The 12,113-nt window shown below is 41.4% G+C and overlaps 1 protein-coding gene across 1 annotated transcript in view; it reads left to right on the forward strand.

Moving 5' to 3' along the window:
* Positions 1-12,113, forward strand: part of Cep152 (centrosomal protein 152kDa) — a 78,847-nt gene that overhangs the window by 4,495 nt on the left and 62,239 nt on the right. The window contains exons 4-7 of the mRNA XM_013009965.1: positions 6,848-6,951; positions 7,179-7,251; positions 7,347-7,589; positions 8,842-9,007. Of these exons, the coding sequence (XP_012865419.1) occupies positions 6,848-6,951; positions 7,179-7,251; positions 7,347-7,589; positions 8,842-9,007 (586 nt within the window). The remainder of the gene's footprint in view (positions 1-6,847; positions 6,952-7,178; positions 7,252-7,346; positions 7,590-8,841; positions 9,008-12,113) is intronic.

A 12,113-nucleotide genomic window follows, 5' to 3' on the forward strand; every position in this document is an offset into this window, starting at 1 on the left:
GCTAGCCTTGAGCTGAAGAGCTGAGGGACAGCGCCCAGGCCCAGAGTTCAGGCCCCACGACCAGACCCCAAAAAAAAGAAAAACAAAAAGACTCTAAACCCAGTCCTTCCCAGCTTTTCTTTGTGCTCATCTAGTATAATTTTGAGGGTATTTATTTTCCTTTAAAACCAAACAAGGCAAAATGCTGTAAGCTGATGGGTATTTGGACCCTTCAAAGGTGGATGAGTGCCTGTTACTCCATGAGTTACTTACTGTTGTGAATAGGAATGGTTGTTATAAGCTGCTCAGTCATTGGTAAAACCGTGGCTAAAGGCAGATGTCACTTGGGCATGCCAGAGTATCCATGTGCTCTTCTGCGTTTCCAAGAAATAGCTTGGTTATTGTTCATCTAGAGAGGAAGCTTAACTTACATATGGAGAAATTTTGGAGCTGGTGGTTAAGGTAGTACTTGCTGTTAATGGTTCATTTGGTGGTGATATACTTGAAAACGATCTTGAGCAGAAAGGTAGGATGGTTTAAGGAGCAGATGGTGGAGAGAAATTCATACCTGGCAGTGGTCCCTCTTGGATTTTATGTTAGTAGTTCAGTAATAGAATACTACAGCTCCAGGGCTGGAAAGTTGGCTCAATGGTAGAGCACTTGCCTTGAATGCCTGAGGCCCTGGGTTCGATTCCTCAGCACCACATAAGAAAAAAGAAAAAAGCCGGAAATGGCACTGTGGCTCAAGTGGTAGAGTGCTAGCCTTGAGCTGAAGAGCTGAGGGACAGCGCCCAAGCCCAGAGTTCAGTCCCCACGACCGGACCCAAAAAACAAACAGAATACTACAGCTCCCAGGAGCTTGGAATGGTGCATTGGAGGGGCAGGATTCCATTGTACAGCTTTCTTCTATTTATTGACTGCCTTACTGATGTAATTATGGGAACATGTTGTTGTTTTGTTCTCATACCGGAAAGAGTTCTCACACTGACTGACAGTGAATTTTCTTGTCATTACCCAAGAAAATTCAAGAAATGATGTGTCTTAAAAGTTTTCATATTTTTGATCATATTTTGCATATAATTTCCTTTAGCTTTCTAAAAATAGTAATGTGGTTTAAATTCAAGGCCTTGAGCTTTTTCAGAAGTACTTCAGTACATTCTAGCCTTTTTTTTTTGGATCGGTCCTGGGGCTTGAACTTTGGGCCTGGGCGCTGTCCTCCGGTCTTCAGTTCAAGGCTAGCGCTCTACCATATGAGCCACAGCACCACTTCCAGTTTTGTGAGTGGTTTATTGGAGATAAGAGTCTCACAGACGTTCCTGCCTGGGCCAGCTTTGAACCACGATCCTAAGATCTCAGTCTCCTGAGTAGCTAGGATTACCGGCATGAGCCACCAGTGCCCAGCTTCCCTTTTTGTTTTAATTTTTCAGATAGGGTCTCAAAGGTTAGCCTTGAACTACGATCTTTCTTCCTCTGAACCTCTTGAGTAGCTGGGATTGCAGGCTTTTGCTTCTATCCCAAATTTGTCTTTTGAGATAGATCTTGTTACCTCTCTCTCTTACCCCTGGCCAGCCTCAAACTGTGATCTTCCTGTCTTCATCTTCTACATGGGATTTATAGGTGTTTACTGCTGTGCCTGGCTCCTTTACCTATTTTCATACTTTCTCTTGATTGCTCTCTGTGAGTTTCCCCCGTTACATACAAGTGTTTTTCCAAGGAACAAAAACACCAGCTTCTTATTGGCAGGATGAAGGTGTAGAAATAAATGAAATGTCACATAGATGGAGAGAGGAAAAGTGAAAATGGAGAGATTCAGGCTGATTCTGGCTTTGAAACTTACTTATTTGAAACTTTCACTCTTCTTGGCTTGTCCCTGTGTTCTTTGGCCTTTGCTTTGCTCACCTGTAAAAGGGATGGCTTGGCTTGGAGGAGTGCCTGTGTCCTTTTTTTTTTGGCCAGTCCTGAGGCTTGAACTCTGGTCCTGGGCACTGCCCCTGAGCTTCTTTTGCTCAAGGCTTGCACTCTACCACCTGAGCCACAGCACCACTTCTGGCTTTTTCTGTGTACGTGGTGCTGAGGAATGGAATCCAGGCCTCATGCATGCTAGGCAAGCACTCTACCACTGAGCCACCTTCCCAGCCTGTGTCTGTGTATTTGTAGCCCTAAACCCTATGAGACATTATCCAAGTGCAACTCTTACCAGTCTTGATAAGTGTTGCTATATTTCTCTTTCAGATATGCAGCAACCTAGATAAGTTTTCCCTGCCAATGCCAGAGAATTTAATGACTGAGATGGTCTTTTTTTTGTTTTTTCATTCTGAATATTTATTTGTTGTTGATTATGGGGCCTGAACTCTGGGCCTGGGCGCTGTCCCTCCTTCAGCTCAAGGCTAGTGCTCTATCACTTGAGCCACAGCACCACTTCCAGTTTTCTGAGTGGTTTATTGGAGATAAGAGTCTCACAGCCTTTCCTGCCCAGGCTGGTTTTGAACCCCTATCCTCAGATTTCAGCCTCCTGAGTAGCTAGGATTACAAGCATGAGCTAAACAATAAAATTTATAAACTAAAGCTGTAGTCCCTAGATTATTCTGGCTTTTGAAAAAAATCAATTCCATACTGAGCCTTTTTAGATATATTTTAAAGTTGGTGCTTTGATTAAAATAAACATTCTACTTAATTTACGTCTATGAAAGCATTATTATTAATACTGGGATCATTTTTAGAAATGGATGTATTAGGATGTATTAGACTGCTTGAAAGACATGTGACTGTTGGCTACTCAGTTTTCTGCTTTTCCCTTGGGAGGAGTTGTGTGGTTTGTAATCTGAGAATGCTTGCCTTCCTGTGTGTCAGGGATTAGAGGCTGTGAAGATAAGTCCGTTTAGTTAATTTAAATTGACAGTTCTAATAAAGCTTCACTTTGTTATCCGTCGTACATTCTCACAGGGTTATTACATAGTGTTTGGTTGATGAAGTTCTTTGAGTTAATAAATCATGTCTCCCCCACCTCTCCATCCCATATACACCTTTTCTCTTTCTAGGAAATAACATATGAAGTAATTTATAGAATGATTTACAATTTGTCTTTTCTAGAGAAGGTATCTCAGCTGAAAGACAATGATGTCCCAGTTGAGAAGATTGCTACTTGCAGTTGAAAAGCAATCTGTTGAATTTGAGATTAACGAATGGGTTGAAATCTTGTACATAAGGATTCTTATCTTTGTCTTTTAATCAGTATTTGAAACTTGGTGGATTTTTTTTTTTTAATGCATTTCCAACATTCTCTATTTGGTAACATGCTTAGGTTGATAAGAGAAATTTTGTGTTCTGTGGCCCAAGGTTTAGTGATCAAATCAAAAATTGACGTGATAGTCAATAGCAAGAGGGTACATTTTGATCGAGGGGTTCAGATCTTGCTCCTGAATGACTCTGTTAGGAAGACTTTACCTGCTTTAGCTTCTTCCTGGAAGTCATAGAACCCAGAGGAAGAAAGCTTCAGCTCTGTCAGAGAATGTGTCAGAGGAAGTTTGTGAAGGTGAACTAAGCTATTTAAAAATGTTAGTACATATGTAAACCACAAGACTAAATACTATAGGGATATTTCTGTTCCTTCATAAGTCTACCTGCGGATCCAGGAGCATTTTGATATGTTGATTGCTCAGTTCAAATTAGTTGTCTTTCCCCCATGGGGAGCCAGTTTTGTTAATCTCAGAGAAAGCTATCGTAACTGCTAAAGTTTATGCAGCTTTTTTTTTTTGTCTTTGTGAGAGGAGGGCAATGTACTGTGCAGATGCCTCTGTTACGAATCCCCTCAGTTACCAGGTTATGTACTTGGAGCTTGCTGAAGGTTTAGAAGAAAACATTCTTTCAGTGCAGGACTCCTTACTTAATGTAAGTATAACACATTGATTTTGTTTTTTTCCCTGGTGTAATGTGTAGAATAGTGTTTATCTTTAAAGCAGTGATGCATAATTATAGACAGGACAGATGGGCTAATTTTCAAAGTCCTTGATAAAGGTGTTTTATTTTGTCTTCATAGAATTGTTTTGCTGCCTCTCAGCTAGGCTTGTGATGTGTTTATGTGTCCCTCAGTTGTCTGTTCTTATTGATGGTCTGTCTGTCTTATTCTTTGTCTTTGGACCAACTCTGATTTAGTTCTCAAAATGATTTTTTTTTTTTTTTTTGTCAGTCGTGGGGCCTGAACTCGGCCTGGGCGCTGTCCCTCAGTTCTTCAGCTCAAGGCTAGCATTCTACCACTAGAGCCACAGCACCACTTCCAGCTTTTTCTGTTTATGTCATGCTGAGGAATTGAACCCAGGGCCTCATTCATGCAAGGCAAGCACTCTACCACTGAGCCACCTTCCCAGTCACTCAAAATGATTTTTTTCCCCCAATGGTTGTGCATGAGCAGCTATAGCTAGTCAACAAGAAAAGCACACGTTCTTGATTTTTAATTAAAAAAAAATTTTTTTTTTGGTCAGTTGTGGAGCTTGAACTCTGGGCCTGGGTGCTGTCCCTCCAGCTCTTCAGCTCAAAGCTAGTGCTCTACCGCTTGAGCCACAGCGTCACTTTCAGCTTTTTTCTGTTTATGCGGTGCTGAGGAATCAAACCCCAGGCCTCATGCATGCAAGGCAAGCAGCCTACCACTAAGCCACCTTCCCAGCCCCAGGTCTTGATTTTTAATATCAAATTGATTTGAAGATAAAGAACTTCCTTAGAAAGAATATCTTTCTTTTGTTTCACTTTAAAGAACCAAATAGGTTGAGAAATCACTTTTTGAAAAATCCAGTGATTGTCAGAACTATATAAGGAGTGAGGAGGTATCTCCCATTCCACTGCATGTACCCCAGGCCCATCCCCAAATTCTTTCTCATCGAAACTCAGTTGACAATTTGGCAACTACTTAAAGATAATAAAAAGAGTAAAAAAAAAAGCAAAAAAGAAAAAGAAAAAGATCTCAGTTGACAATTTGGAACATTCAGAGCTTTGTTCAACTTTGTCTCTGGGCCTCTTTGTACTCAAGGATAGCACTCCACCACTTGAGCCACAGCACCACTTCTGGCTTTTTCTGAATACTTTATTAGAGATAAGAGTCATGGATTTTCCTGTCCTGGCTGACCTCAAACCACGATCCTCAGATCTCAGCCTCCTGGGATAGTTAGTGTTATAGGCGTGAGCCACTGGTACCCCGCTAATGATACATGTTTTAAGAAAAGTCTTTTCATTTTCCTTTTTTTTTTTGTATCAGTCCTGGGTGCTGTCCCTGAGCTTTTTTTTTTTTTTTTTTTTTTTGGGTCCGGTCGTGGACCTGAACTCTGGGCCTGGGCGCTGTCCCTCAGCTCTTCAGCTCAAGGCTAGCGCTCTACCACTTGAGCCACAGCGCCACTTTCAGCTTTTTTCTGCTTATGTGGTGCTGAGGAATCGAACCCAGGGCCTCATGCTTGCAAGGCAAGCGCTCTACCACTGAGCCACCTTCCCAGCCCCTGTCCCTGAGCTTTTTGGTTTATGGCTCGTACTCTACCACTTGAACCATAGCTCCACTTCCTGCCTTATTGAGGTAGTTTGGTAGTTTATTGGATGTAAGAGTCTCATGGATTTTCTTGCTTTTAGCTGGCTTTGAACTGATACTCAGATATGTATAGTTTCTTCGCCTTTCCCTTATACTAATTGCAGACAATGAAAACCAAAAGAACTGCAAACCCAAACTCCCAGTCAAAATAACAGCAAAAGAATATCTCCCCTAAAGAAAAAAACAGACCAGCTAGGCGCTGGTGGCTTACGCCTGTAATCTTGGCTACTCAGGAGGCTGAAATTCTGAGGATCGAGGTTCAAAGCCAGCCCGGGCAGGAAAGTCCCTGAAACTCTTTATCTCCAGTAAACCACTAGAAAACCCGAAGTGACACTGTGGCTCAAGCAGTAGAGTGCTCACCTTGAACTGAAGAGTGCAGGGACAGTGCCCAAGCCCAGAATTCAAGCCCCACGACCAAAAAAAAAAGGAAAAAACAAAACCATAAAAGGCCAAAACAATAAGAAAAAATTACAGTCACTTGCTATAGTTTATGAGGCATTGAATTTGAACTCCTACCATTCAGTTTTACAGAATATTTAATGTGTTCAAAGTTAAGGCATAGTATAGTTTTATGGTATTAACTTAGGTACTCTGGAGAGACTTAGTCACTTGTAAATTAAACGATGCTTAGTTTCTAAGGAGAAGTTGCTAAAATCAGACCCACTATAAATCATTTAGTAATAAATTATTATTTGAGTCTCATGATTAGAAATTTTGAGACACTTCATATTGGGATTTGAGGAGAGATTACTGTGGAAAATGGGATCCCAGGTGCTTTATTAGAGTGGAGTATTATATATCTTTTCATAATTGGAATTAGATGGCTGTGTACTAATTAGTCCCTCCCCAAGGGTTTTCGCTCACATTGTCAGGGCCACCTGCTGCCCCTGCCCTGCTCACCATCTGGGCCGAATGCAGCTGGCAGCTCACCTTCCCTGTTGTAAGCCGGACCGTTGGGTCCCCAAGGTGTGACTACCAAGGCAGATCTGCCCCGTCTGACACAGTGCCACTGTGGTCATCATTGTGACTGGCTGAATTTGTGTATGTGGTTTTAAATCTGACACCCTTTGTAGAAAAAAAAGTCTTTTACTCTAAAACCCAATGTACATATCCCCCTCTCCTCAAGTGAAATGCTGAGCACGATTCCTGTAGAATGTTGAGATGACTTAACTGGAGGCTTTAGAAACTTGTCTCACTTGGAAGGTCACACTTGGCTAGCTCCAAGCCAGCTTTTTTTTTTTTTTTTTTTTTTGCGGGGCGAGGGGCATCTGCTCTGACACTGATGAGATTTTCCTGACTCAGTTGCAGCAATTACTCACAGACCTCCCCCATGATATGCTGGATGACGAACTTTCCTCTCCGGATCTCCACTACTCCGACTGCAGCGAGGATGGCCCAGAACGAGAGTAAGGAGCTGCTGCCAGTTTCTCTTGTTGTGGCATCCTATAAGTCTTCTTTGGGTTCTAACGTTCATGAGTAGAAAATTGCTGACCCATTTGTAATAGGTTGAGAGAATATTGAAGGGAAAACGGCAATTACTAAACAACACGTAGTAGAATCTTAGGGGTTCTTTGTGTTATCTCTGTCCAAATAAATGGGATTCCTTAAATCTAAAGTATTGCTCTTTCTTAAGACTTCATCCTCCTGAACAATTGGAGAGAAACTGGAATGAGCACCAAGTGCTGCCCAAACCTTCGAGTGTAAATGTAAGTATCTGCTGTGACTTCTCTGAGGGTTTGAAAATAGACCCAAGTGCTTTCCTTTTATGTGTGTTACCTAACAGGAATATAATGCAATTCAGGGTTTATTCCTTGGCGAGAAACATGGCAATGGCTGGGAAGAAAATCAGCTTCCTGGATACCATGATGGAGAAGGTGGTGATGAAGGCGGAAGTGGATACAGCCCTCCCCATAAACATGAGCAGGCTGATTTGTATCACCTTCCTGAAAACTTTAGACCGTTTACCACTGGTCAGAAGCAGGAACTTCATAACCAACCAACCGATGTAATGAAATTTTCAGATCCTCAAAGGAACCATTTTCAGGTATCATGGGAATCTGATGTTCCAGAATTTGTGTGTATATATACACTTTTTTGGTGTGTTTTATATGTTTTAGAAAATGTATGTAGCCAGGGCACCAGTGGCTCATGCCTGTAATACTAACTACTCAGGAGGCTGAGATCTAGAGGATGAGGATTTAAAGCTAGCTCTGAGCAGAAAAGTCTCTCAGTCTGAAATTATCCTTATTTACTGTTGCTTCTGTTTTTTTTTTTTTTTGTCGGTTGTGGGGTTTGAACTCTGGGCCTGGGCACTGTCCCTTAGCTCTTCAGCTCAAGGCGAGCACTCTACTACTTGAGCCATAGTGCCAATTCTTGTTTTCTGAGTGGTTAATTGGAGATAAGATTCTCACAGACTTTCCTGCCTTGGGCTGGCTTTGAACTATGATTCTCAGATCTTAGCCTTCTGAGTAGCTAGGATTACAGGCGTGAGCCACCAGTGCCTGGCAGCTTCTGGTTTTTATTACTTTCTTGTGAGAAGATGTACTCTTGGTATCTTTTTTTTTTTTGGTCATGGGGCTTGAACTCTGGGCCTGGGCATTGTCTCTCAGCTCTTCAGCTCAAAAAGAGCGCTCTACCACTTGAGCCACAGCGCCATTTCCAGTTTTCTGGTGGCTTACTGGAGATAAGAGTCTCATGGACTTTTCTGCCTACGCTGGCTTTGAACTGTGATCCTCAGATCTCAGCCTTCTGAATAGCAAGGATTACAGGCATGAGCCATCAATGCCCGGGCTTGGTATCTTAATAGAGTCATTTAAATAGTCATTTTATGTAGATGAAATCATTTACTCAAATTCCTTAGAACAGATCTTAGACCAGACACTCAAAGTAAATACCTGTTTTGTATGGTTTTACAGGAGTCAGCAAGATGAATGCTGAAGGAAGAAAAACCACTATTTTTTTCTCTGGGATTGTTTAGTGAAGTAAGGCCTCAGGATATGTTACTTTTTACAATTTCTCAGTGACAAGAAGTGCCTTATTTTGCTAGTTGTTGTTATATGTCACTTATCGACAAGATATTTTTATCCATTCAAGGAGGTTATTTTTATTGTATAATCATGCAATGTGAAGAATGAATTAACAGTATTAAATTATTCCAAGCAAAGATGTCTATAAAAAGTTTGTAACTGTACTCCAGTTAGCATTTATAGCGTGACATCAAGAAGTCTAATTTAGATAATTTTGGACAAAATCTCCACTAATCCTAATAAATCATTTCATTTTTCATGATTTCATAGCAATTTGGTTCATCACAAAGTCCCAACGGTCAAACTCTGGAACCGTATAAAGTGATATATAAACCATATCAATCTTCTGTTCAGAGCAGTAGTTCACCAGGGCAGGAAACAGCTGGAAGCGATCGATTTGAAGGCTTGCAACAACAGTTTTTAGGAGCTAATGAAAGTAGGTGTCATATTTATATTTATTTTTAATAATGTAATTGGGAGATTTTGAACACTGGCCATTCGTGGGTTATTTGTGTATGTGTGTGTGTGTGTTGAGTGTGTATGTGTGTGTGCATGCATTTGCATGTATGTGTACATGTGCCAGTAGTGGGGCTTGAACTTAGGGCCTGGGTGCTTTCCCTTAGCTTTTTTATTCAAGTCCAGTGCTCTCTACCACTTGAGCCACAGTTCCACTTTTGCCTTTTTGGTGGTTAATTGGAGATTAGCGTCTCACGAACTTCCCTGACCAGTCTTGGAAACATGATCCTCAGATCTCAGCCTCCTGAGTAGCTAGGATTATAGATAAATGCCACCAGCATCTGGTTCACAAAACTTTATGACCAAAGAATTGTCTAGCTATTTCAAAAGGGCCCTTGTTTTTAGAGATTTGTACTGAACTGGTTGTGAATCTGAGCTTTAGTTCACAATAATATATTGATCTCAGCATTTGGGAGTCTGGTGCAGGAAGATCCTGAGTTGAAAGCCAGCCTGAGCTGCACATAAAACCTTGTCTCCAAAAACCCCAGGGCTAGAGATGTAGCTTAGTGGGAGAGTGCTTGCTTAGTACACACAAGGCTCTGGATTTGCTCTGTGGCACCACAAGAAGGGAAAGATATAAAGGTTGTTGGGGAATAATGAATATTGGCTGGGAACATAGAGACGCAAAACTGGCCATGAATTCATCATTGTTAAATCCTGAAGGTGGGTTCTTGGGCTTCATTGTGCTTATCTCTCTACTTTCTTAAAATGTATATGAAAATTTTCATAATAAACAGTAAAAATCCTCAGCTGTATATCATAGTCATTCTGGTTTTTAGAACTTTTTGTGAGCTTCCTGTGTTTCTTACTGAAGTCTACTTTGGCAAATGAGATAAAATTTTCTCATCAGTCTCAGATTTTTCATTTTATAAAAAGAATTTAATCAGCTATTACTTACTTATTTTTGCCAGTCATGGGGCCTGAACTCTGGGCCTGGGTGCTGTCCCTCAGCTCTGCAGCTTAAGGCTAGCGTTCTACCTCTTGAACCACAGCTCCACTTCTGGCTTTTTTCTGCTTATGTGGTGCTGAGGAATCAAACCCATGGTCTCATATATGCAAGGCAAGCACTCTACCACTGAGCCACCTTCCCAGCCCTATTGGCTTATTTTTACATTTGACTTTTATGTTTTAATATAATAAATTACTTTTTTTCCTGTTGGTTATGGGGCTTGAATTCAGGACCTGGAAATTGTCCCTGAGATTTTATGCACAAGGCTAGTGCTCTACCACTTTGAGTCACCCCTCCACTTCTGGTTTTCTGGTAGTTAATTGCAGATGAGTCTCACGGGCTTACTTTGAACCATTATCTTCATACTCAGCTATGATTATAGGTGTGAGCCATGCCCAGCTTAATAAATTACTTTAGAATTTACATCTCAGGCTCAGTCACATCCTAGTTGCTCCATTTTTTTCTTGGTAGTTTATGTATAAATATGAAATAAGAAAAGTGCTGAATGTAGTTGTTACTTGGAAGGCGGAGGTAGGAGATTGTAGTCTGAGCTGGCCTGACCCAAAGCCTGAGACCCTATCTGAAAAACAAACTAACGCCGAAGGTGTTAGGAGTGTGGCTCAAATGGTACAATGCTTGTCCAGCAAGCATGAAGCTCTGAGTCTAGCCCCTGGTACCAACCAGAAACAACCCACAAACAAAAGTACTCATAGAAAAAGTACTACAAGAAAAATCTGAGATGAAATTCCAGTTTTAAAAAAAAGCAACCAAAAACCCCCCAAATGCTACAACCCTAAATTTGTACAGTGACTATCCTAAATTAGTTTATTGCCATGCGCTCTAGTATATTAAATAACTTTCAATTATTTTGCATGTTGAAAAACCAGAGTGTGGTTACAGTTTGTTTTTCTCCTTAGTTGGGGAAAAGTTGAGCAGGATACTCCTGGTTATCTGGGTTAGGCCACAAAACACACTGGATTTTCGTGCTGTGACATCGTACTGTTGCTTCCTCTAGGGTCCAGGATGGCTATGGGGGTGGCCCAGAACTTTTTCTGGACAGGGTCAATAGCAAATGTGAGAGCAGCCCCGTTCTGCTCAAATGTCTGGGCACTGAGGAATTAGGTCTAATTGGTTAATGGTCTAATTGGCTTTAGGGGCAGAGGCCTGACATCTGTTTACTATCCCAGTTACATTTTCTTAAACTCCCAGGTTTGAAAGTTAAGTAAATAACATAAGGTTAGTTGTCAAGTTTGCTGATTAGAGTTTCATAGTCATAGAGTTTGAAAAAGCAAAGTAATGGAAGAGTTTGTAGAGAGATGGCACTCAGATATCCTAACTGCTGTAAGGCCTAAGAGATATTTCCTGTATTACTTTTTTTTTTTTTAAATTTAATCAGTGGCTCATGCTATAATCTTAGCTACTTGGGAGGCTGAGATCCAGAGGATCTCAGTTCTAGGCTATAGCCCTGACATAAAACACTGAGACTCTTATCCGAGAGAAGCTGGCTTTGGTGCTTTGAGCGTGACCGAAAGTGTAAAATAAGATAAGGGGATTGAGATCCTGACCGTTGTCTGAGATGTGGAGGGGTAGAAACTAAAGACCAAAACAAAACAAACCCCACCCCAAACCAAAATAAACAGCAAAACTCTTCTTTAGAATAACCAGTGCAAAAAAAAAAAGATGGAGTTGGGGGGGGCGGCTGGGAGGGTAGGCGTGGGTGGGAGGGGCCTGGAAGTCTAACTTTGGAGTAGAGTACTCACCTAACAAGCTAGAAGCCCTGAGTTTAAACCCCAATACCACCAAACTAACTAACTAAAGGACTGAATTTTTTTTTTTTGTGTCCGGTCGTGGGGCCTGAACTCTGGGCCTGGACGCTGTCCCTCAGCTCTTCAGCTCAATGCTAGTGTTCTACCACTTGAGCCACAGCACCACTTCTGGCTTTTTTCTTTTTGCTTATGTGGTGCTGAGGAATCAAACCCAGGGCCTCAGGCATGCAAGGCAAGTGCTCTACCACTGAGCCACCTTCCCAGCCCAGGACTAAATTATTTATATTCTTTCTTGATTTTTTTTAATGTTC

This window comes from Dipodomys ordii, unplaced genomic scaffold, assembly GCF_000151885.1.
Source record: "Dipodomys ordii isolate 6190 unplaced genomic scaffold, Dord_2.0 Scaffold11, whole genome shotgun sequence".
Lineage (NCBI taxonomy): Eukaryota > Metazoa > Chordata > Mammalia > Rodentia > Heteromyidae > Dipodomys > Dipodomys ordii.